This window comes from Cryptomeria japonica, chromosome 8 (genome assembly GCF_030272615.1).
Source record: "Cryptomeria japonica chromosome 8, Sugi_1.0, whole genome shotgun sequence".
In the NCBI taxonomy this organism is placed as follows: Eukaryota; Viridiplantae; Streptophyta; class Pinopsida; order Cupressales; family Cupressaceae; genus Cryptomeria; species Cryptomeria japonica.
In genome coordinates, this window is record NC_081412.1 from 122,713,133 (window position 1) to 122,740,268 (window position 27,136).

The 27,136-nt window shown below is 36.4% G+C and overlaps 1 protein-coding gene across 2 annotated transcripts; it reads right to left on the reverse strand.

The window, feature by feature from the left end:
* Positions 1-16,927: 16,927 nt before the first annotated feature.
* On the reverse strand, positions 16,928-26,885 carry LOC131041586 (THO complex subunit 4C). Of its 2 annotated transcripts, none has more exons than XM_057974720.2 (6): positions 26,342-26,885; positions 24,711-24,857; positions 24,266-24,334; positions 18,270-18,448; positions 17,526-17,582; positions 16,928-17,367 (listed from the first exon to the last, which is right to left on the reverse strand). In XM_057974720.2, the coding sequence occupies exons 1-6, from the start codon at positions 26,537-26,539 to the stop codon at positions 17,214-17,216; spliced, it is 804 nt and encodes a 267-aa protein (XP_057830703.2). In that variant the 5' UTR covers positions 26,540-26,885; the 3' UTR covers positions 16,928-17,213. The 2 variants fall into 2 exon arrangements, with proteins under 2 accessions (XP_057830703.2, XP_057830704.2); XM_057974721.2 differs by lacking the exon at positions 26,342-26,885 and adding an exon at positions 25,297-26,318.
* Between the last annotated feature and the right edge of the window lie 251 nt (positions 26,886-27,136).

Below are 27,136 nucleotides of genomic sequence, written 5' to 3' on the forward strand. Positions count from 1 at the left end.
GTATGCTTCCACAATTTTAATAGAATGCTTCCTTTGGTGTGAATAAGGTTAAATCCTAACTAGTTCAGATTTAGTACCCATTCACATTGTTAAAGTTATTTAGGATATCTTAGATGTCACATTTAACTTCTATTTTTATATTGTTCATGTTAGTTATCTTAGGTGTCATTCTAGATAGATATGAGTCATAGCTCATCATTTAATATTGTAAACAGGTAGTTGCATTTTTATCTTATCACCTTGTCTTTATAAGCAAGGCTCATTTGTACATTATGTCATATCAATTTCATCTCAATCATTGCATTGTGCTCTCCATTGTTCATTCTTGCTCTTTTGTAACATTCTCTTGTGGTTGGTTTATTTCTTGATTGATCCTTTAAAGTGTGCAACTTCATGATGGGCTCTTAATCTTTCCAGCATGGTATCAAAGCTTTGGCCAAGCAAAATTTCTTCCAATATAAGATAATTGAGTGTTTGATAAGAGATCCATTAGAGGTGAAAAATTGGTCCCTAGACTAGTTCACAAGAAAAATGGCTCCATCCAGCTCCTTTCTGCAAAAATTGGTCTAATTTCCCAGCTTATTGAGACATTAGTATGATTTTACGAGTCTATTGGCATTTAAATTTTGATCCAAAATTTTAGTTCACCATTTTTACCAATTCAGTTCTCATCATGTGTCTTATAATTGTATGTGGGAGGCGATATAATATTTATTTGAGGTTTTGGTATTGCTTCTATCTAAAGCTTATATTGTTTCAGTTACATACATCGATTTTCTTGTGGCTGCAATCTCACTACTTAGAGGCGATACAAGCATTACCCGAGGCTTTTTTGTTATAATTCGAGACAACTATTAATTCAAAGGCAGCGATATATATTTGGAAGTCATTCTTTCACTCTAGCAGCATCGATATCTTGGTGCAAATATTTATTAAAAGCTGGTGTGAAACTTTATCGAAGACAGTCCATACATATCTAAGGCGCTTCTTTTTTGCATTGGCTGAAATCTCTTTCTTTGGTTTCCTCTTTTGATAAAGGTGGCCTATTAATATTTCAGCAATATAACATTGTCCAATATTGAAGGTGGCACCATTATTATTGTTCTGGAAAACAATTTAAATATACATATTAAGTTTATACTTTAAGATTTAAAAGTGTTAAATATTCAAAATTGACTGATATATTTTAAGTTTAATATGTTGCTTAATGTATGTTGTCACACTAAGAATACATTTCTAGACTTAAAAGTGTTAAATACTCAATATTGATTAACATTCTCTAGACTTAATATATTACTTAGTGTGTGTGATTTAAGACTGACCGCAAAATACTCCATATATTGAACGAGCTCCTTCTGTTTATGTTTGAGCCTAATCTTTGACTGTGATCCATACGCTGGTGGTACTTGAGAGGTTCGATTCCTTTATGTTTGCAAATGACATCCTTTGCATTGCTCAATTTTATTTGGCTGTGTAAGTATTGTTTGTTTGCAGCATCATTTGACCTACGATTTCACTCCGTCACCTTTTCTTTGGGTTTCCAAATCATATATTAGTTGCTTCTCCATTTGCTAAATCGGTTGAGGCTTCATTTACTGTCACCAAGGAGTTATATGAACTTCAACTCAACACCTTTAAACATCAATTTTATCGTCTTACTACCACATCATATCTAGGTGGATTATTGTTATTGCCAAATCAGGTTGTTCTATTTCAGCCCCATAGGCTATCTATTTTGGGGAGTTTTTGCAATCAATTTCTCTCAGCTTTGTCCTTTTTCTCAATTTTGTGGTGTGTCTCACATGGCTCAATCAGGATCTGAGGTTCTCACTCCTCACAATTATCACATATGGAAGATGAAAATGCAGTGTTTGTTTTGGTCAAAAGGTTTATGGTGAATGAATAACATCCTACTTTCATCAAAGAGAAATGTGATGAGGAAATGGGCTTAATTGTTATGCATGTTTCAGATTCTTTGGTCTTTCACATTGAGGAGTGCACTACACGTAGAGAGGTGTGGGACAAATGTCAGAGCCTCTTTTGTTCGATTAATGAAATTAGATCTATGCAATTAGAGGCAAAATTGGCATCTATTTCTATTGATACATTTTCTTCTATTGAAAACTATTTGGTTAAGTTCAAGTCTTTGTGTTCTCAATTAGGGGATTGTGGGAAAGAGAATTTGATTAGGAATGCAATTTCTTGATTTTGTCCAAATTGACAGGTATCTTTTCATATTTTGCCATTTCCTTTTATTCTACTATGGATGGGTTAGGTGCACAATTTGTAATGCCACCATTTGAGACTTCTTGTGAGAGATTGACTAGGAAAAATCTAAACTTCATCAAAATGATGTCACTAAGTCTCATGTATTAGTTTCTACTCCACCTCAAGGTTAAGGGAAAAGGAAGAAAAAGAACAAGCCCAAGACAAAATTTAATGTTCGACTACCACCCCCTCTTCAAAATAGGCCAAACCTAACAAGGAGAGACCAACATTTAGTTTTAGTAAGAAAGAAGGGCATAGTGAACAAAATTGCTATAGGAAATAAAATTATGAGTTGAAACAATTTCTCAAGGAGCATAATATTTTCATTCCTTCTTCATCTAGTTTATTTTCTTCTCCTTCTACCAAATATGAGGACACATCCCCTAGTTATAAAGGAAAGGGTCACGCCTTGAATACCACTCATGTGCCTAGGTAAATTGCATGGATTCTTGATTCAGGAGCTTCATTTCACATTGATTGTTCAAATTATGTCATGGTACAAGGTCTCCTAGAGAGACATATGGTGATAGACTCATGACTGCAAACAATCAATTTGTTCATGTTTTTGTAGTTGGTAATATTGATTTGGGTGATGGTTTGATAGCTAATGTTCATTGTATTCCTAAGATTGCCCATAATCTACTTTTAGTATATCAAATTACACAAGTAGGCAACACAGTTGAGTTTACTTCAAAATCAATGCTCATTCGTCGTTCCACAAGAGAGATATATGCGGTGGATAAGGCAAATCATCAATATAAGGTGTATACCTTTGGTCGCTTCATTGGTAATGATGACTCTTATTCTCCTTTGTTTTATCCATCCAATGTGGGGAGTAATGGAGTTCCTCTTAATGGCTTTATGGATATTATTATGGGGAACCGTGTGGATCTAATCATGATACCTCCATCACCTGCTACATCAAAGTTGATAGTCGACATGAATTCCAAGACTTCAACACAATAGGTTCTATTTGGTTTTTCAAATTTGTACTTCCAAAATGGTTTCATTTTAGGTCTATTCAACTTGACTTCTCATTCTTCTACTTCAGATTTGGAGGACATGCTTGAGGAGGTATCACTTCTCTTTGAAAGTTACACATTGGAGGAGACTCGAGAACGTCCATTATTTCTTCCTTGATTGGGGCTCTTCCTAATTTTGTCAAGACACCTTTAGTGGCACTTGACTCTTCTTCAGAGCTTTCATTGTTGAGACTTCTTCCTTCTCATTTCATCATGGATATGGAGTTTCTTCTACATGCACCATTGGATTTCTTCTTCCCAAGGGGAGATATGTTGTATCATTGGATTCTCTTTTCGCTTCAAACGTTCTTCAGTGGTTTTGATGATACTTCATTATTGGAGTGAATGTTGTCTCTATCTTTCCTTTCATTGGAGAGGTGATTGTATTTTATTATTTTGATGGGTGTACTTATAGGGGGTATTGATGTGAGACCTTCATACATCACATGATCTATCACTTGTACATATTTGTCTTTTTTTTGAAGAGGAATTTTGCACCATAGGGTTTTCTCCTTTTCTCTGTTTGTGAGAGAGTGGTTGCATGATAAGTTGTACATGGGTAACTAACATGCCCTATTTGTTGGAACCCAAATATAGCATTTTCATATTAGCCTTGCATCATTTGCATAATAATTTATCTCCCTAAGTTGCACTTAAGGAGGGTGTTGGTGTAAATGACGTTATATCCTAACTACTTCATAGTTAGCACCTATTCACATTGTTAAGTTTACTTAGGATAGCTTTTATGTCACATATAACTTTCATTTAATATTGTTCATATTAGTTATCTTAGATTTCATTCTACATAGATATGAGTCATAGCTCATCATTTAATATTGTAACTGGAAGTAGTTGCATTTCTACCTCATTACCTTGCTTTTATAAGCAAGGCTCATTTGTACATTGAATCATATCAATTTCATCTCAGCCATTGCATTGTGATCTCCATTTCCCATTCTTGCTCTTGTTGCAACATTCTCTTGTGATTGGTTTATTTCTTGGTTGATAGTCTGCAACTTCATGATGGGCTCTTAATCTTTCCAACACCAAAGTGAATACTCACTAGACTATAGACTTCCTTTTGTTCAGTCAAAATCAAACCTTAGTGTATTTTTTTTCTCTAATATCTCATTGAATCAAAGGCTAAAGTCCCTCCCAATTACAATTTGGATAAGTTAAACAATATCGTTTATCCTAAGTCATACACAACTTTAATAACTTGTGGGCTCAAACATCCACCCAAGTAAACCACGATCCAGCAAATTTTCATCTAGAGTCTCGTGAGGATACTCAACCACCCCCTACCACTCATAGCAACACGTTATCTAACAATCTAGCTCATCAAGACAAACAATCATAATCCTACCTCAAATTATTCTGATATGAATCGTGACCTCACTCAATCTACTCAAAATCTTCACAAAACCAAAAACCAAACTAAGAATGAAAAAATAGTGAAAGGCTAAAGAAACTAAGATAATGTAAATAAAACACAATCTTATACCTTTAATATCTCTATCCCTTGGATTGAGTTTGAACTGGAGGCACCCTTCTCCACTTGATGTGCTTTTCTTGTTCACTTTTAATGGATGTGAATCGCTCTGAAATGTAGCATAACCATGGCATGAAATAATATTTGGATGGCAATTAAACAGCACTTGGTGGAAGGATGCTACTACTGATCATTTTGGCCATCCATGTTGTTGACCCTGGTTCGAATGGCTCCTCTCTGGAGGTTGAGGTGCCTCTTATTGTTGCTAATGTTACAGTCAATTCCATCATGAAGGATTCAACCCCGGTCACCCCTAATTTGCAGCTCCGCTCTACACCTATTGGTTCTGCTTCTGATGTTGCTTCTTTGCAGCAACCTATGGTTCTACAACAAACCCCTTCTGTTCTTCAACAATCGGCTGCTGTCCCATGGCAGCTTTCTGTTGGCTCTAGTGATAGTTTCAAGTGGGATCCTTACAACTTGGTCATTCCCTTGATGGTCCCAATGACAGTATCATTTGAACTATTGTTTGTCACAAGCGGAAGGGGAAGTCCTCCCCAACCCCCAAACCCCTCCTTGTCAAGCCTTGGATGTCCTTACCCCTCCTTGAGTTGGGTGTCTAGGTTATTGATGGTTTGACGGGTCGCTTTTTGGTGTCCGACCTGGCTTGTTCAGGGCTTGCTCCAATGTGTTGTTTTTTTTGGTCTGTGGGCATTTTTTTTTAGTCTCTGACTATGCAAAGGGTTGGCGCCCTAATTAACGCTGCTTCTTAATCAAAAACGTAAATTTAGCATAAAATGAGTGTGTGATAATTAAAGGAGGAAGCTCCAATTTATAGATTTCAATAGCCAAAATGAACAGTTGATATGGATTATGAGATGGAGGGATGGGATTGCATGAGGGGATGAAGGCTTGCCTTATGACAACTATCACGAAGGTGGAGACTTGAGATAATGACCTATTGCATGAGGAAGAACGATAGGTGTGCTCACATGTGTGAGAACACATTAGGAAGAACATGAGTTTGACAAGTTGAAGAGATGGAAAATGAAAAAGGGAAGAATTCAAGGAGGTTGACAAGTAGGTGGAAAAAGGAAAGTGTAGGGTTACTAGGAAGGTCTCACATGTATGTTCAACCAATGGAAGATTGGGTCAAAGGTGAGGTGGAGTATGACTATGACTTGTGCATGTTTACACGTGTGAATGTTTTTTATTAAGGAAAAACAAGTTTTTAAGGGACCAGAAACCCTTTACAAGACAGGTTTTAGAAGGACCTGCAACCCGAACCAAAAGATAAACTTGAAAGACCACTCAAAGAAACAGAACACAAAAGAGATTTGGCTCAGCCAATCAAAACAAGGGGAACAGCATTAACCCCCACCAAAAACCTACAGGCTACAAAAAACCTGTAGTACCCCTACCGTAATCAATTTCTAATCTCGGTTTAATCTTAGTTAGTTTATCATAATATAATGATTATAGTCAGATGTGTTGATTTAGTGCACATCTGTTAATGTGTTTTCGCACTAGTTGTATGCAAGTTGTTTAGTGTTCCTATTTCGTGGCATTAATATCAGGCTAATGCTTTCATTAAGTTTATATATGTATGCTTGTATGACTCTTGGTTGCAGGAGATTTCAAGTACAACGTCGCATGAGTGCGAGGTTCGTCTTCACCTGGATTTGCAGGTTTGAGTGTACCTCTTTAATCCTTAGAGTTGGATTAGGTGGTTGTAAGACCCTAGTTGACCATAGTCGTGCTCAAGTAAGCATCGTCAGTCGTCGTCGGTATTCCCTTTTTGTTTGGGTTTGCGAGTCGTCTGTCTGGTTGACCTTCTTGGTTTGCGTGTTTGGTGTGTATGGTTAAATTGATTAATTAGTCCTTAGTATTTAATTTGATTAAATATGTGTTTGTGCATTAAAGATTAATGGACTAAATTAAACAAGATTTCTTTATGTGATTTATCGTTAATCTGAATTGCTCGATTTAAATTGGGAACAAGTTCAATTAAATGGTTAAATTTAAATATTAAATGTATTATATTTATGCCTACGAAAAGAAAGATTTAATTTTAATTGAAATAGAATTAATTTTATCTTCTTGGCATTTTGGAAATAGAAAGGTTAAATTGAATTAATTGAGAAAATCAATTTTGAATTGTAAAGCAATTTAATTTGTTGATATAGTTGGAAAATAGTAATTTTTGAGAATTATTTTAAATAAAAATTTTAAATCCAAAATTAGATTTTTGGTCAAACTTTTCCATATAACCTAGACTTTTGGAAAATATTGGAGATTGAATTTTTTTGGAGAAAAATATATTCTTGGAAAATATTTCGGAGGAAAGATTTGGGGATTTTGGAAGGAGAAGGATTTCTTGAGCTACAGGTTGGGGCTCTTCATCAGATCCTTTCCAGGAATGCTTACTGAGGTAGGAATTCTGGTTATCACTTAGATATTATTTAAATTTTTAAAAAAATGGGCATTGGATGTTCTTCATGCTATTTGGTTTTAATTTCTCCATTGATTGCCTCAAGGTTATGAATCATTGTGGAATTAGTTGGTATTGGTTTATTGCTTGCATCCTTGCATGGAAAATGAGCTTTCTTATGCCCAAAAGGATTATCCTTTCAATTTTGAAAATCTCTCATATTCTGGAAATCTTTGTGTTGTTTAAAAAAAAAATTATTTGTTTTAAGTCTCTGGGAGACTGACTGTGTTTTTTATTCACAGTAAATAAATTTTTAAAAAAAATAATAATTCTTTTTAGTCCCTGGGAGACTGGTTTATTAGACTATGTTTTACACAGTAAGCAAATATTAAAATATATATATATATTGGGGAAACCCCAAGGGGGAGTTGTGTGTCCCTTTGGGAACAGCAGCGCTTCCCATGGGGGTTGCGTGCTCCCTTTGGGAACAGCAGCGCTCCCATGGGGGCTGCATGCTCCCATTTGGAAGCAACGCTTCCCCTTTGGGGCTGCGTGAGCTCCCATGGGGACCATGTGAAAACCCCCCTTTTCATTTTGTAAAATGTTTTTTTTTATTATTTAAATATATATATATATATATATATATATATATTATAATATTTTCATTTAAAAGAAATGTTTTTATATATATATATATATATATTTTATAAATCAAAAAATATATATATATAATAATAATTTATTATTATTGAAGGTAATTTTTAATAAATTAAGTTTTAATAAAGTTTAATTATGGCATTCCATTAATAAATTACAATTAGTTTGTAATTAATTAATTGTATAAGTGGCAATATACATTAATTAATTTTCAAAATTGTATTTTATTAGTAATGCATATTTTTCTTATTAGATATTTAATTTGTTAGTTTGTAACTAATTATTAATTGTGTATATTTTATTAATCGTGGATTAATAAGCGTATATTAATTAATAGTTAATTTTGGCATTCTTTTCTATATGCGTAAGGAAATAATTGTCAAGTTAGGAATGGACTATCGTTAATTGGATTCCTTATATGTTTATGTTTTCTTGATCCGTATAGTTTAACTTGGTTCTGAAAAGACAAAATTTGCAGGATTTATTTTGAACCAGTATATCAATGATGTTTTTATTAAGTGCAATCTGTTAATCTGGGAATGGATTTTCTTTATTTGGCTTCCCTAAATATGTATATTTCATTGATCTGTATAGTGTAAATTGGTTCTGAAAAAGACAAATGTGTAGGATTTATTTTGAACCAGTATGTCAATGATGTTTTAATTGAAGATTAAATATCTTATTTAATTGGTTAATGGTTGTCTGATTATATTCATGTGAATTTGGTTTAAGAATTCATTATGGCTTATTATGTGTGTTCGATGCAATGAACCTTAGAGAGTTAGAAAACCAAGAACAACCTATACCTAGATGAGGTAGATAACTGCAACCTAATATAGATCATGTAGAAAACGTGATCGACTTTTAACATTTAGATCAATTCAGAAAAGATTATATCTGCTAGATATTGCCTATGCGAGTTTAATTTCAGTATTCGCTTTTGTTTAAATAATGGCAACTCGTGCTTTGTTTGATAGGACCCTGTCGTATGGATTGATTTGGGGTACCTGTTTCAGTCCTCGGTTCCGAGTTGACTGTTGTTTTGTGGTAGTGTCGTATTTGGTCATATCCTTTGTGTGGGTGTCGAATGATGATTCGTGGTTGACCATAGTTGGTCAGGTCTCTGGTTAGAGTACCGTCAGTAGTGTACCTCTTTTGAGTCATGTTTGACCAGATGGTTATTCCCTCCTTTTTGAATTTCGTTGGCTTGACCATGTGTGTCCTTGATGTCTGAGGTTGCTTGAGAATAGTCTAATGTCGTATGGGAAAGTGGCTTTCGATTAGGAGCTGCGTCCAAAGTGGTTGCTGGGTAACCCGTCGAAAGTGAGTCTAATAAGTGATAACCTAAAAGTAGATTAGAATGTAATCTCTAAGTAAGATAATTGTGCCTCACACATGGGACGAGTGCTAACACAGACTCAACATGCTGTGAGAAGGCCTGAAATGGCAAACCATCATCCTTGTCTTCACGAAAGGATGTGTGGGTCCACATGAGGCTTGGATGGGCCGGAGGTACGGATTAGGTTGTCAGGATAACCCAGTGTATGGGGCCGGAACCTATGAAAACCTGCCATGGTAACCATACCAGGTTGTGTGATGACACTTGTCCCTACGTTCGCTAGTGTGTTGTCGTTTTGTCCTGTTAGGAGCACGTTTGTGGGTCGTCCTATTGTCTATACCCTTGTGAGTACTTGGTTTCATGTTAGACCTTGGGTGGTGATGACTCAGTTTTGTGGATGCTCCAATGAACCTTTGTATTAGCTTTGATTATGTTTAGCTGGATCCTTTTCTTTTCAAGGATCATTTATGTATTTATTGACCGATGCGGTCGTTTGTATATTGATTATGTTTTGCCTTGATGGCCGGATTGTAAATGGTGTAACCTCATGTATTCTTAACTTTATTAATTATCAGAGGGGTCTTGCAGTTGAGCAGACCTGGAGATGTAGCCCTTTAGGGGTGAACTCCGAGATCATCTTGGTGTTATGTGATGCTTTTATTTCTTATATTTCATGTTTAGTGTTAGCATGTATGAATGCCATTTTGATCGAATGCATAAGTGGTTTAGATGAGATTTATCGTAGATGCATGTATGCAATCGTCTTTTAAAATGCAGTAAATTGGATCGTGAAAGAATTTAACTTAGAGTAATGGAATATATTCAATTGTTGTTAAGGAAATTAAGTATGCATGAAAAGATCTCATATGTTTATGATGAAATCCTAGTGTGTTAGAATATTAGATACATGGCTTATATTTCAATGAAAAGTATGAATGATGGTTATGAATAAATCTTAATGGATGAACCTTATCTTGTGAATTATATTTCCATCTTTTGAATGAAATTATCCTTGGTTAAGAATTATCTTGTTATTAAGATAATCAGCTTATTGGATTAATTGTGTGAGTTAAGTGAATTGTGAAATTTAAGTAATCTCGTTGGGAAACTCTTTAGGTGTTAGTTGATGTCTTCCACTGTGTAATCTCATCTTTGATATCTTGTTGTATCTTAATGTAGTGTAACTTTTTTTAAAAAAAATTATTGCACTCCATTCTTGAGTTATAGCTTAATCCCTTCGGGGTTTCCTGGCAGGGCACTACAAAACCAACAGCCCTAACCCAACCAGGAAGGATCAAGAATTTGACCTACCCTTATGGGATCGAAGGGTCATATCAAAAGAGGACTGGGACAATTTAGATTTATTACTTTTAACAATAATCCATCCCTCCTCAACCCTAGCAGCAGCCTTTTGCCAAGAGGATGGGTCCAGAATAGAGGACCTCCCCTCATCAGGAGGAACAGAGCCAGCATCCAGAGAGGCAGAGACAGCAGCAACAATCTGAGATGTGGGAGGGTCATCCATCGAAGAGGAAGATCCATCATTTTTCAAACGATCACTCGGGATGCTACCGCAGGCATCCACACATTCCTGAGGCAAGACAATACCAGAAACAAGAGGCGTACCCTCAGTCTGAGGAACCTGTGCCACCACCTGGGAGAAGCTTTTCTTTTTAACAAAATAGTGTTCAGAGGATGCACCCTTCCACTAAGAAGCAGATCTTTTTTTCTTTTTTTCTATTTCACACCTTGCAGCAACATGTCCAATCTGGAAGCACTTTCAACATCTAAAGGGGATACCTTCAAAGTCGAGTGGTTGGACCCAAGATCCCAAGGAAGATTCAATCTCTAACTCAATTGGAAGCCCTTTAGAGACATCAATGTTAACCAAAATACGAGCATAAGTAGAATGATAAATTTGGTAAGATTCCTTATCAATCATTAGGAATTCGCCTAAAGCCTCCCCCACTTCCTCTAGCAGAGAGTCTGTCCATAGATGAAGGGGAAGGTTAGGGAGCCTAACCCAAACAAGAATCTCATTAAATGAATCAGTAGATGGGTTAAAGCCTAAGAACCAGGGTTTAACCATCAAAACATATTTGTCCTCCCAGCTGAAAGGATTAATCCCTAAGATTTTCGATCTATCCTCTGCATATTCAAATTTAGCAATGAAAAAACCCTTGGTTGAAGGAAAAATGTTAACTAAACCTGTTATGATCGGTTCCCAGCTTTGGGAAATCCAAGTGTGCAGCTGAGGAAGGCTTGACCAAAAACCCCAAAACCTGCAAATCAGACCATGAGCTTCAAACATAGAGGAAGTTTGGATGATCTCCATATCAATATCAGCAGACACCTTGAAAACCAGAGGTTTGCAAACAGAAACAGCCATAGGCCCCAAGCCACGGATACCCCGATCAGCAGCAGAGGGCGCTGGATGCACCATATCACCATCCATAGAGGAAACCCCCGCAGAGCTCCCATTCACAGCACCAGGGAAAGTCTCACCAGCCGCACCAAGGGAACCAAGGGACTGGACGAAATCACCAGCCGACCTAAGGGTAGACGGTTTTGCTGCAGCAGACGTCCTTAGGGCAGCGACGGCGGCAGCTGCAGATTAACTAATTAATTAATTAAATTTTAAAGAATTTAGTGAGGGCAAAGGTTGACTTGGTTAAATTAATCAACCTTTAGAAGAGGAATACATAATAAATTAAATAACATTAAAATAATTATAGGGATGAATCAAAATTAAATAATAAATTTAATTAATTTTGGGACATTATGAGATGGTAAATTGTTAGCAATGATGCATTAAGTATTAATTAATCAATTATGAGAGAAGGGTCAATTTCAAGTTGTATATGTTTTACCCATCTTTGATACAGTGTCACAACTAATAGAATTGATGTTGTATCAAAGAAAGAAAAATATACCACAACCAGTTGGGGAGAATGGTAGAAGATGGTGTAATGATGCCCCCTCATGAGGTTGCTTGTAAAAAAGTATTGAGGTGAACTCTTGAGAAGGAATGGAGATTAGAAGAGTGAAGATGAGCAATGAAGGTGATTGACAGAGAAATAGAGAAAAAATGTTGAAGAAAGGGGAAATGATGAAAGAAATGGAGGGAGCAATAGAAACATTGGGGGGCCTAGGCCATTGAGATGACCTTGTGGGGTCTATTAATAGGCCTCAAAAGCCCATTGGGGTGCATTTGTATCTTATCCCTCCTCAAGATTAGAGCCTTTTGTGTGCAGCAAAGCTAGGACACAATGGTGAACATTCCACGCCACACATTGTGTGAAGCTAGTACTCAATACCAACAACCAAAGGATACAGGAGCACCAGTATGTACCACTAACCGAATCCCTAGGAGTAGTTTAGGGTGTACTAAATGCTAGGGAAAGGAGGTAGAATGCAAGATTTAATCAATGAATTTAACGCTTATGACTCAAGATTAGCGCTTCCTTTGATTGGCTTAGCACAACCATGAATGGGTTAGCATTTTTACTCTTCATAGCACTTGAGCATTAGGAGTTCTCTTGCATAAGTTTCAAGTTCACTTGTGCTAGTATAATGCTTTCGCATGATAAGGTGGCACTTGTGCACAATAGCACTTGCACGGGGTAGGGTAGTGTTTGTGCTTATTAGGAATAACACTTTTGCATATTGGCACTTGCATGGATTGGGATGGGTAGACACAAACAGATTTGTGGTTAAGACTAATGACTTGTTTTTTGTATGATGTAGCAATAGTTGCCACCATTATAGTCTTGAGATAGGCGGCCCCTATGACAAGGCTACAGTCTCAGCTAAACAAAGACCAAGATTTCCTAGTGACCATTGGATTTACGAGATAGGTTATTGGCTAGAGATTTGCACCATTGTGTAATGATGATGGTGCTTGAGGAGTGATGGCAAAGTGAAATGAGCAACTTCCACTTGCCTACATGAGAGAATAATCATGTTGGAGGATGTATGGAGGATCCTACGCATCCTATTCGCAAGGCTTTGGTGGAGTATGAGGTAGCGACCATCGAGTTATATTTGGAGCAAGCATTTATGATAGAGGATCTACCTATCAAAGGTAGTGAGATGGATTTAGAGATAGTGATTGAGACATTACCTACATTGTCGTATCTTTGATCAATAGATTGTTGATGCCAAATCCAAGCTCATATGGGTTTTTGATTGGATGTTTGTGTGTTATATTGGATGCTTGTAGAGGGGGTGGTATATGGTTGGGGATACGATGTGTTAGCATAGTTATATTGGGATATGCATATGGTTGTATTTAGAGGGGAGTTTGGGGTGTGGTGTGACATTACTGCATATATAGGCATGGAGCACATCGTTGTGTTGAGGTTAGTGTCTTGGAGGCAATGAACAATACATCTATTGTTTATACATCTACATGGGGGAGTTATCCACCATATGAGGACAGGGGATATGGCATACTAGCAATGAGTGATGAAAGATATAGATGAGGTAACATGGAAGTCATAATAGACATGGGAGGATGATGACTACTTAAATACATACTTATCTTATTATTTGATAGGTCATACTATTCATATCATTAAGCAATGTTTGTCATTGAAGGAGTTGTGACAATTTAGACTACCACAATGTGTGCAAAGGTAGGTGGTCTTTGCATGAGTGACTCAAGAGATTGAGCCCTAGGGAAGGACGATGGAACCATTACAAGCAAGATTGTCATTGTTAGGGATGCAACAAGTTCCTAGGTTAGTCACCAGCTATAGACGATGCAGGGGTGACTACTAAGGACGATGCATGGTGAACTAATCATAGGCCAATAAAGCTGACTATTCTGAAGGGAAAGGTAACAATGAGGAGAGATAATGGTGAAGGGAAACAGCCTATATAGGGAGGGAGTGGGGCAGGACCTTCAAGGATAGTAAGATGTGGAGGAAAGGATATGAATGTAGATAATGGATAGGTGGGTTGAGATGTAGAGGATGAGGAAGATATTGAGGTGTGATTAGACAGTCGTATCAAAGCTATACAATTGTTATCGCGAGAGAGGACAACTAAGGGGTATAGTCTCTGAGGATCCTTTGAGCCATAGAGGGCCAAATGAGACAAATTACAAGTGGATAAAAACCTCCTACATGCAAGGTGGGATGCCTACAGGATTAGGGCAGAGACTTTATAGCCAGAGATTGATGAAGAAGGGCTAGATAGGATGGCTCAATTGATGACAAAGAAACAAGGCCATCATAGAGCGAGATACAACCCAAATTCAATTATAGAGGGCAGATGTAGATGTAGTGAGATTGAGGCAAGAGGGATGCTACCAAGGGTATGTTGAGGGCTCAAGATATAGAACAAGTGATGTTAGATATGCTTTAGTCTTAGAGGGAGGTGACTCAAGCAACACAAGAGGCACAATATTATCGATGAGGGGGTAGTACCGACTAGTTAGAGGGCTTTGAGTATTACTGATAGCATCATATCAAGGAGGTCAAATTCAACATGGTCAAAGTCGTCTATTAGAATGGGGCCTCCACCTCCATGAGGTCCATTGTCACCATCCCAATCATTGGCTCCCTCAAAGACGAGCAACAACAACTAGAAGCTTTGACATTGTACGTACTATATGCCTAAGGGCTCATTTGTTTATGATATTCATTAACATTATGAACCTCTTGTACAAACATTTATAACACTTTGTATCGTTGCCTTTATTTATGTATATATGATGAATGAGATTGGTCGATGGCACATAATTTCTTATGCAATGATTATGGACGTGTCTCTATTTATGATCATGATGTATAATATGTATTTGATGGATACAAAGTATGATTATTCCATATTTTTTTTATGTATATAATCTGAGTGGATTTTATGGTTATAGATGTTTATGATGGATTATGCTTATCCATGTTTTAAGGATGATGATAATGTAATAGATATAATGTATGCAATTAGGCAATGGAAGGAGCTTTACAATAGTTTATATTTATGCATGCAATGAGGACATGTATGTTATGGATGATGGCAATCTAATGGATAGTGTATGCAATTAGATGATGGACGTGATTTTAAGATAGTTTATATTTATGGATGTAATGATGATACGAACTTTTTGATAGTTTATATGTATGGATGTAATGATGATACGGCAATGTTTTGTGATTATGTATAATTTATTGTTTCTATATGAATGTGCTGATGACAATATGTTATGATTGTATATTCTAGTTCAATAATTACTTATTATGATTATGAATACATGGAAGATGTTGATATGTCCCAAATGGAAACAAAACAAAAAAAATTGCTATGGACATGTATGATGTTTTTATGTTATGAATATATTTATGATAGGTGTATGCGAGACGTTCAAGTTGAACGTGGATGCAATGGATGATGCTAGTCCTATCTTATCTCTTGTTATGGATATATATGATGTTATAGGTATGTTATGAATATATTTATGATGGGTGTACGCAAGACGTGCAAGTTGAACGTAGATGATACAAAAAGTGAGAAGGGGATGGGAGGTGTTGGTGGATAAGATCTTAGGATGGGAGGGGATAATAGGTGTTGATGGAAAAATAAGTCGAAGCCTCAAGAAAGGTCACAACATATATGTGAGAAAGATGCAAGCTATTTACTCAATTTGTGCATAAAAATTATGGATAGGTATGACAGATAGAATAATAGCTATGATGAAAAAAATAAGGAAAATGAATGGTCTGGATTGTGCTGATATGTGGAGAACAATCCTAGATTTTGGTATAACAAAGGAGATTATGCACCAAAATATATAATAACCAAGATGACAAGGTAACCTTTGAATTGACTTGACTCTCAAACAAACCACGCGCAACACATGATATAACCTTGGGGGTCATGTGAAAAACGAACGTTAAGCATGAAGAGAATCTTCTGCACACAAAGGATTTGGCATGGCCTTTATGGGTCTACACAAAGAACTGTCATACGTAAAGATATCCCTACACACAAGGTTGATTAATCAACCTATCAACCTTGTGGGTCATGTAAACAAAAACCTAAAAACATGGCACATGAAACAAAAAACTACGCCCCAATATACACCAATCAAAACACACCAAAATAAAAGATCTTGGTGGCCTTGAGTAGCTATAGTCACGAGTCAAAAAAAAAATCAAAACAAAAGACCAACTGACAAACATTTAGTATTTAGGTTAGTACATAGATTTGTACTATCATTTAAATTTACAATGGCCCACATGCTTTTCTTTGAAAACAGGATCAAAAAATCCACATTTTAACTTTGAGAAGAAAATAGGTGTTCTTTCAGCATAACAGAAAAAAAAATTACCTACCAATCAAAGATATCCCAGAGACAGTTGTCTAGCCCTGCTATCATTCCTTACATCCATCCAGTCTGACTTTAAAATCTACCGTTTTTGCTTGTACAAGATTATATCTGTGGTCTGGTCCAATCTCCGAGAGATTTCTGGCTGGAAGCTATCTTGTATTTTTACCAGGATGGTTCATGTGAGATTTAATTCTCACTCAGTAATTTTCTGACATGACTTGAATGGCCGTATATAAAGTTGAGAGCATGAACAGGAGTATCAGTTGGATTTCAAAACATTGTCATTCCCGTTTTTGTAATTGTGCAGAAAATGCCAATCTTTTTAGAATGTACAAAGATTCTTTCATGTTATACTCCAATCGTACCAAGCATAGGAAAACACATGTTACAGCCAGAAATCTTACAGCACTGATTTTCATAATGAATGAGACATGCTTCGCATCAAAGTGTGTTTAAAATGCTACTTGCCATGTTCAAGGAGAAATTACATCTCAACTAAGATTGATGATTGACATGACTAATTGGTATAAAAGATGGCGTTAATAAAACCAGCCTCCTCAAGTATTCTTGGTCTTGCATGTTTAAAAAGTTAAAGTGCTATTTATTGCTTTTTTAAAAGCTTCAACACAACTCAAGAGCTTGTATCTTTCTAGCAGCAGAAGCTAAGAATCCTAAGATGTTTGCATTGCTTCAGTGTGATAGGTTTCCAGCTCCTTGTCAAGTTCTGCAGCAGATTTCTCTGGGCCCTGACTTCTTCCCCTGCCACGACGTCCTCTTCCTCTACCACGGAAACGTCTTGAACCAGTGCCACGGCCACGGTTCCAGCTGTAGATACACAAGCATTCACAGATTGTAAATCTTGTACTGACAAATTTGCATTTATACTTTCCAAATCATATTCATGCACAAAAGGAGTACATGAACTTTAGTATCAACCTTTCCAATTGATAAGCAATAAACACCATTTTGTCTAGCAAACTTACCCATTGCTACTCCTTCGCTCAATGGAAGCATCAGCTGCTGCCCGAGTAAATCCAGGACTGCAACATATAAAAATGTCAGAGGCAGGAAGATAAAAAATATTCCTTAATACCAATAGGCATTAAAATATTGAATGACTATAAAACTGGAGAAATGATCACATGTAAATTATAATTTCTTAATGACTGCCTAAAGAAAATATCTCATTCTTTATATTCACTAATAATTCTGACAAAGAATATGGTTAAAATTGAGACATATTTAAGGTTCTCCAGATCAAAATCATGTAGAAATGCAAGGAACTGTTACTTATGTAAGGTTGGACTCAAGTATAAATCCATCCCGTGTGGCTGTGTGATTAGCCCAAACAGAGAGACTTGTCTGAGGAGGAGGATATCCATCTATTAAATTTCAGTACAAGGGGACTTAAATGAAAATAACAAACAGTGATACCAAGACAAATCATTGAAGTGCATTCTAAACCCCTCTGGATCAATATGGAGAACCCAGTTTCGAGACTAGGAATAGCTGAAGTTTTTGAAAACATATTCATTTTAAATGGTATTTTACAGCGTAAAGAGCTTTCTCCCAGTCCAATATCCTTAAGAGAAGACATTGATATTAATGCTCTAAAATTTATTAAACATATGAAACATCCCAAAACTGTAACAGACGCACAGATACATAAAGCAAATCAAACAAATAAGCAATTTATATTTAAAAGGAGCATTATGATGTGAACATACGTCATCACCACTGTCTTCCGCCCTCTTCCAGGAAAATTCACACGGGCAGATACAGGCAAAGTCAAATTAGTACCAATGATCTCTAACTTCATTGGTTTACCATCAAGCTGAACATTGTTGTATCGCTTCACAGCTGCGACAGCATCACTCATGTTAATATAAACCACCTCTGCTGTACCCTGTCATAAGTTCAAAAAACAAAAAAGATGATTATGGAATTGCACTTAAGATAAGACCTAGTAAATTCCTTAAATTTTGCTTACAATTACTTGTAAACCTACAAAATAAATTTGGTTATTAGCCCATTAAGATAAATTTGACTTGTACATGAGAATTCTATAAACAGTGGTTCCACACACAAAAACAGCCTTTCCTACACATTCTTGCTGATCAAAAATAACATGGAAAGGGAATTCATCTTTACCAGTTTGAAACACTCTACAATGAGAAGGATATATGCTTGTTTTGGCTGCAGAGATTTCTTGCTCTGCCCATTGAAGAAAATGAAAGGATAGTGAAGATAGAATTCTGAATATACAGAAATTGTTTCTCACGGTAATTTAATTCCTGCATTCTGAAGCAAGGTTTTTATCACTGATGGTTAAAGCTATCAGGATACATGCTTTTCTGCCCAGCTAATTATTGATTTACAGAGCCTAGAAGCCAATTCCTACACTCTAGAGACCAATTTTTACGATTCTGAACTTTTATAATTTTTTCAATGTCCAGTATCAGCAATGGCAATAGAAGGCTGCAGTAGGAAAGACCCTGCACCAAAGCATAGCACACCAGATGAGACCAAGGGCCAGTGACTTGCATTTTTCGCTAATTTTATGAGGGGGAATTAATAAATTAAAATTCCACCTGCTCAGACTGCTAGCTGGGATGTAAAGATGTGTCCTCAAGTACTGAAAGAAGAGACATGAGTAATGAATGCCCTACTTTCCAGTTATGGGGAAAACAAAATGAAAACATTGGGCAAAGGAAGCAATGGCATCAGTGATGAATTCCATGTCCAACCATGAACCATCCAAAGATTATTTTATTGCTCCACAGGTTTGGTATTTCTCCACTGAGGAAAGTTTCATCTGTCTAAATTATCCACCAATGGCATCAGTGATGAATTCCATGTCCAACCATTTACCATTCGAAGATTCTTTTATTTCAAAGCCAAATTTCTCTGTTCCTCACAATGTTCTAAGGGCACAATCTTGAATTAAAGGTAGAACTTCAAACTAGGAGAAATACCATGAGGCCAAGATGGCAATGGCAAACTTTTGGCACTACAATCATATACCCTTTAATGTGGCAAACAGCCATATTAGGTAGGGTTGGTAAATGCATTAAGAATTGCCAGTGCAAGGATTAACAATTAACACTGCAACTGCTAACCATCAAAAATAAACAACTTGTAGTAGTTGATCAGAGGTAAATATGGCAAAAAAAAGGTTGAAGCATTTTATCAGTTCAATGCATAGATCACAAGAACGGGCACCAATAAAACATTTTGTGGCTTCAAGTGGCACATTGATGTTCTTGAAGTCTGGCACAAAGCCAATACAGCTAATCCATTGGAGGGGATGATTCAAGTGGTTTGAGTGGAGAATGTAATCTAAATCATCACAAAGAATGAAATAACATATGTGGCGATGAGGAGACTTATTCAAGAGAGGCATTTCACAAATTTTTAGGAATTCTTGTACCACCCTTTGCTTGGAATTGATGCTTGTGGACTGTTGTGCAATTTTACACTATTAAAAAACTTTGCAGCTCACTGCGACAGGGAGATGCAGAGGAGTTCGGAGCACAAAATGCAGCTTGAATGAGGAGGCTTGGAGGCAGCCACACATAGCGGTTGAGGCCGTTTTGAAACATAGGCTCGCTTTGTCAGATCTGAACCCACTTCATGTTTATGAACCCCAGCCAAGGATTCATCAAAGCCCCACTTGGTCAGATTTGAAGCCTGTGCACCATCAGAATTGTAGAGCTGGTATGAGAAAATTTTAAAACCAATGTTTGATATTTGACAGGCCATGTTGCATTTTGGAGGAGGTTGGCACATCAATTCTTTGATTGGCATAGCCAATAAGAAATGGTATTAATAAGGTCGCAATGCATGTGGCCAACATTCAATCTCAAAGAATCATGCACATAAAGATAATGTGCCTTGCTCAGGCCTGTGCACTGAATGGTAGTCAGTGTAATGCCAGTATGGCATAGCTCAACGTTGAAAAGGAATGGCCAAAATAGAACAGGCTCAACAATTTATAAGCTGAATGAGAAAGTATGAGATGGCACCAGCTTATTAGCATTGCCAGCAACGGAATTCCATGGCTGCAAAGCCATGGGAACAAGGTGCATGTTATTGACAACCAGCCCAGCACAAATGAAGACAAGGAACAGCATAGATAAAAAGAAGGCACACAGCATTTGCAATGACAAATGATGGTGATGCATGTACCAAAGGGGGTGCAACCATATAAGTTAAGGAATAAGGGATTGCAGGGCAACATTCAAATTCAATGTGACACACATCCAGCAATGTTTTTAAGACCAACACAGGATAAGGAAATGGCATGGTGATAAATTAGCATATTTAATGCTGGCACAGGGGAGTCAAGGCCAGTGCTGGGATGTTTGAAGGTCGCCATACCTTAGTATGAGTGCAGCATGGAGTTGTTATGCCAGCATGGCATTCAAACTTAATGTTAAGATGTGAATTTGTGACGGGATAAGAGATATGAAAAGGCAAAGCACTAATAAAACATGACGCTACCCTACAGGTTCAATGCCACTTAACAATGATTGGCATCATCAACAAATGTCAAAAGCATTTCTAAGGCCATGTTTAGAAATTGACATAGCATAGTGATCTGAACTGCAAATATAGCACAAGGATAAAGCAGATGTATGATTACAAGGAACTCACATGATGATATAGGCAAACACAGGTCAATATATTTTGAAACAAGCAAAATCAATGTGAAACTGCACAGTATATAGGAAAAGGGCAGATTTAATATATATGGCAGAATACATTCCAAAGCCAGGACCTCTTATCAATATAAAATTGGCATTACAAGGAATTAACATGGCACAGCCAGAAGCATAGAAACAGATCACAGGAAAAATTCACAATATATCATGAGTTATATATGAAAAGGGCAGATTTAATATATATGGCAGAATACATTCCAAAGCCAGGACCTCTTATCAATATAAAATTGGCATTACAAGGAATTAACATGGCACAGCCAGAAGCATAGAAACAGATCACAGGAAAAATTCACAATATATCATGAGTTATCGGAACTCACCCTACTGCCCAATGTTTTGTTGAAAAGGTGTGGGTAGAAAATTTGTTATCATAATTTTTCTGATTTTGATTGCCATTTCACTAAATTTTTGCTGATATTTTCTAATTTGTCAAATTATTTCAATCTTTTTAAATAAAACATAGGTACCTGCAATTTCAATTTTCATTTCAGTCTGCATATTAGATTTTTGCAATCTGCATTTAGAGCCTGTGTCAAAACTGTTTATCAATCATCTTTCTGCAACAAATAGGACATCGGAAATTTGGAGGTATTCAAAAATGTTTTTAATTAATTCAAGATTTTGAAATTTTTCCTGCACTACCCAGATTTACTTCTAGTTAAGGTTTCTAATGTAAGGGATTATATTATGATTTTCATTATATTTTATTATTAATTTTGTTTTCTAGTTTTAAATACTATATTGTGAGTTTTATTATTTATATTTTTTAAAATTATTTTATTATTTTAAAAAATAACTTTTTTTAATTTTTCTTAACTGTGTGTTTAACACTGTTGCAAAGCTCGCCGAGTACTCACAAAACTAGTTGGAGTCAAATTGCCGGGCGAGTTACCAAAAAGTTTTTGTAGAACTCGTACCAATTTTTTCTTGTAAAACCCACGCATAAATGCAAAAAATTACAACTTTTGTGTAAAAAACTCATTCAGATTCATATAATTTGTTTTTTCTTGCTTGCAGTTAAAAAAACACGATTTTCACTGGTAATGAAAGTTTCAAAGGCCTTAATTTGGGCTTAGCAGCAGAGGCACCTCCCCTTGATCCCGTTCAGTATCACAACAAGGAGCACACCAAGGGCACTGCCTCCGGAACCCACGATCCATGAAATGCTGAGTTTCATTTGTTTGGATCTAGAACATATTGTTCAATCTCTGTTTTCAAGCTTGTTGTTGCAGGTCCATAAGGATTATGATGACAGCGAATTCTAGCCCCATCAACCAACCCTCTCTCACAATCGACCCAAGTTCACCTTTGTGGAGGCATGCAGAAATGATACAACAAATTCTTTGTATTATTTTAATTCATATAATGATATCTATTATGGCATTCAAGTTTGACATAATGATATTCAATTAGTTTATTGCATTTCCAATTTGTAATATTTATGTTAGTCTCATTTAGCATACACATAATACGCAGTATTCTGAACATAATTATTAATTTTAGGTTGCAAATATGTATATATTTATGATTTTTACTTTTTGTACAGACATACCCAGCCCCAAACAAATTGTTGTACAAGTGTACCATACCCACGTATCCAAAAACCTCATGAGGATGCATAAGACACTGAAAATTACCCACCCAGGTTTTATGTTACCATCTTAGATGTAATCTGCTGTGTATAATATATTTTCTTCTCTGATTATCAAGTTTTTAATTTTACATTTCACTAATAACCTCAAACTATACCTACACCACCACAAGTAGCCTTAAGAAGGCCAATTTTAGCAAAGATTTGCTCAGTCTTCCAAATCATTAACAATTGACACTGGGCAGATTGCAACTAAAAATGCCCAGACCTGGTGAAAGAACAAACAATTTAAATAACTTCTGAAGCCTTTCCTACCCAGATGCTGTCTTATCGATGATGGCCTGAATCATAGGTATGACACTGGGCAGATTGCAACTAAAAATGCCCAGACCTGGTGAAAGAACAAACTATTTAAATAACTTCTGAAGCCTTTCCTACCCAGATGCTGTCTTATCGACGATGGCCTGAATCATAGGTATCAGGCAACATAATCCTTGTGCATGCCTCTTCTTGTTCACTAAAGGTATTCTAAGAAACTTCATTCCGAAGAAAGGGGATGATACCAGAAATGAACTTATTCAAACTACAATTTCTCAATTTCTTTAGAACAATATAACAATATGTTATGTCAATACCTTAAATCCAGATGTATCTTCCATCAATCAAGGACTTCAAAGATCCACATGCTTATAGTATTGACACATTAGATCGTAACACTGTACTGTATATTGATGACTCGTTAAGCATTTCATGTGCCTACATGGCATGTCACAGTTTAGTGCCTTACTCATTTCCTTAGAAAAGAATTTACAATTTTTGAACTACATTTGAATATCTAATCACATACAACCCACTAACACCCTTGAATTGGCCATACAAATTTCCCAAATATAACTTATCAAAAGATATATGCAGCTCATCCCATTTTTGCATGTCTTGCCATGGAATACAATTCTAATAAATGGATGTCCTAGTGTTAATATAAATCAAGATTGTCAGTGATAAGGTACCCACCCTTAGCATTGTGTTGCTTTGCATTTTTGCTAACATGTAAAGTAAAAATCATAGGAGGATTTATTTCTTGCCAACAGCTCATATAATAGAACAATCATACTTCATTGACGGATGAACAGAGAAAATAGCATGTATTCTACCACGCTCATGGATAAAAAATGAGAAAATCAACAATAAACCCAGCTTCAGAACAACACCTTAATCCATACTCAGCTAGTATGTCTTATAAAAACTGGCCCTCCACAAATATCAACAAAGTGATTTAATTCCAAGCAAAGATAATGTTGAAAATGTCATTAAAGCATTGGAAGCAAGTAAAAACAATATTTCCAAAATATACAGTAAGCCTATTATTGACAAAAATAATTAAAAGGAATTGATAAAGGGAATATACATTTGAACGGCCACTTCTATCATAATGAACAGTGCATCGTTTAAGCTCCCCAACTTCTGCGAAAAGTTCCTGGAAAAAAAGAACACGTCTTAAGACTTTTACATTTGTGCCTTGATGGTAAAAACCAATCTACGTACAAATTTTTATTCATGACAACTAAATAAATCACTGACATAAAACTAGAGAAAGAAAATCATAAAATAATAATAAACGCCACCCACTAAAATTTACTGCATCATATATTATACAATAACAAGTCCACCCTCTGCTTTCCTAACAAACTGACCATAAAATAGAGACCTCACAAACAGTACATGATTCAGAGAGATGTCAATGGTGGTTGAGTGTAACCAAACTAAGAGATAAAATTACTACCAGAAATAGAACAAAGGAACTTAAACTCGCTGTTAAGCTTAAAATAAAATAGAAATCATTATCAATGTACCTTTATATCAGAATTTGTTACTCCGAAATCCAAATTTGAAATGTACAATTTGGCACCAGCCTCTGGTCCTGCAGGCATGCCGAGAGCTGACATGCTATTCTCGAACATGTCATGTTGCCAAACGACATCCTTGGCAAGGCTGAATGACTGCATTTACAACCCACAGATAACACAGTGATCCTAAAGAACCAAAACAGTTGAGACACTAGGGCGGCAAGATTAAGATCATTAAGAAAGCAAAAACAAACCCACTGAAAGCATAATAGCACAGTTGAACTGTGATAAACGATCGGAAAAAAGAAACTGCTACATAATTTCATTTAAAGAAAAACAATATTGCATGGACACAATTCTAAAGATTAAAAATTGAAAAGAAATATCACTACTAAACCAGATGGACACATGTAAGAATATAACAAAACAAACAAACAGCATCATAGGGGTTCATTGATATTATATTAAGTACTGGAAATGATTGATTTTTAAGACCAAATTGCAGGAAAAAAATATTATACTGTTAATAGAAAAGTAGAGTTCCATAATGGAATACTTAATCATGCATACAGAAAATTTGTCTTACTGATACCTCCTTCTTGATCTTGTAACAGAATATAGCCAATCACAAAATCATCATCTGAAGATTCTACATTCCACAGTCCTAGGAGATCCCCACGTGCCTCGAAAATCCCAAGAACCAATCCATAGCTCACGGCTCAAGTTGCAAAGCAGGTGTCTCACAAAACAGGATGAAGAGGCACTCTTCACATATCTTCCACTAACAAAACTTGATCCTCATGTCCATAGCTTTTCCCTCCCCAGAACTATTATGAATCATATGCAGAGTAGCTGATTTGAGGGTTTCAAATTTAGATAAGGTTCAGCGAGTGTAAGTGTCCTTGCAAAGTTACGATCTTGCCATGCAGATTGAGTAGAATCAGAATATTTTCTTATATCCTTAAAAAGCTCCATTCATTCAGGGATGAAGGCTGTAGAATGAAATACAGGGATATATCCAGGGAATATTGATTATAAGGTAAGGGAGGTCAAAAGCTTGTCGATTATCCATGGACCCCAACAGATATCAAGTCCCACATTTCTACATTCTCATACATAAGATTATATTCAATCAACTTCTTGTCGCTTCCATTTAGGTTTCTGCAACAAGTATATGAAGTAAAAGACCTGATGGGGTTGACATAGCCAACTAACCAGAGGTCGCATGTCCCATTCTCATGAAGAACACCTTTACAGTTCAAGATCCCTGAAAAGCTCGATCTCGATTACACCGTTGACGCTTCTTTTATTCCTTTTTTTTACTACGAAATAAAACAACCAAACCTATATAATATCCCACTACATCTCAAATAACTATTGGAAGACATGCACAAAATGGGTTTTCACTACTTGGAGAGATATACAAAATGGGCATCAGATACCTGAGCATATATGAAAAATGGGTATCCAATATTTCAATGAGATACACAAAATAGCTATCCATTATTTGGATAGGAATAGAAAATTCTCCAAATTGCAGACATATACAAATTGGGTTTCGGCTAATTGAAGATATATTTAAATGGTACCCACTATCTTGAGATATATACAGAATGAGTATCCGTGTAGATGCTTGCCTTCGCAATGGAATAGGGTGAAGCGCTATTGACTCTGAGAGGATTTCGGCGGCCGCGGCCGAACCCTCCTCCTCTTGTCCCACCTCTAAGTCCTCCTCTGCCTCTCCCTCTGCCTCTGCCTCTTCCGCCATTGAACTGTTGCTGCTGCTTATTGTTCTTTATCAGCTCGTCTAATGACATGTCCAGGGAAGTCGCCATCAAGAATCGAACCTCTGATCCGCTGCTGAAAACCAAGACCAGAGCTAGACCCTTCACAGAACAAACTGAGAAGCTTACAAGGTACTTACGGTGCGTTTAGACTAAAACCAGGAAGAACTGTTCAAAAATACGGATTCCGAAAAAGCATGTAATGGATGTGCATGTATATGGATGAACGAAGGACTTAAAGATAGAGATGAAACAGAAGAAATGAATTAAAAAAGAAGAAACACAGGCCTCCCGCACGAATAAATTGGACAAAGGAAGGACGGGCGGGAGAAGCGCGTGGTAAAGGTAATTGGATAAATAAATCCCTTTGGCAACATGCGAAGTAGTTATATGTTGCATGCATGCCCAAGATTCAAACTAACGAGAAGAAATTTGTATCGTTCTTCGAACAACTTGTCAATTGTCAATTAGTGCAAGAGTGAAAATTGCGAACTGGTCACTTTTGGACTCAACTTGGTGGACTTATTTCTAATGTAATGATTTAGAGATGTAGTGGTGGGAGTAAGGGAATGTACTGATATAGATGTTATAAGAGAATATATAGTACTGTACTAAATTGTGTATAATTCTTTTTTCAACATTTTGAAT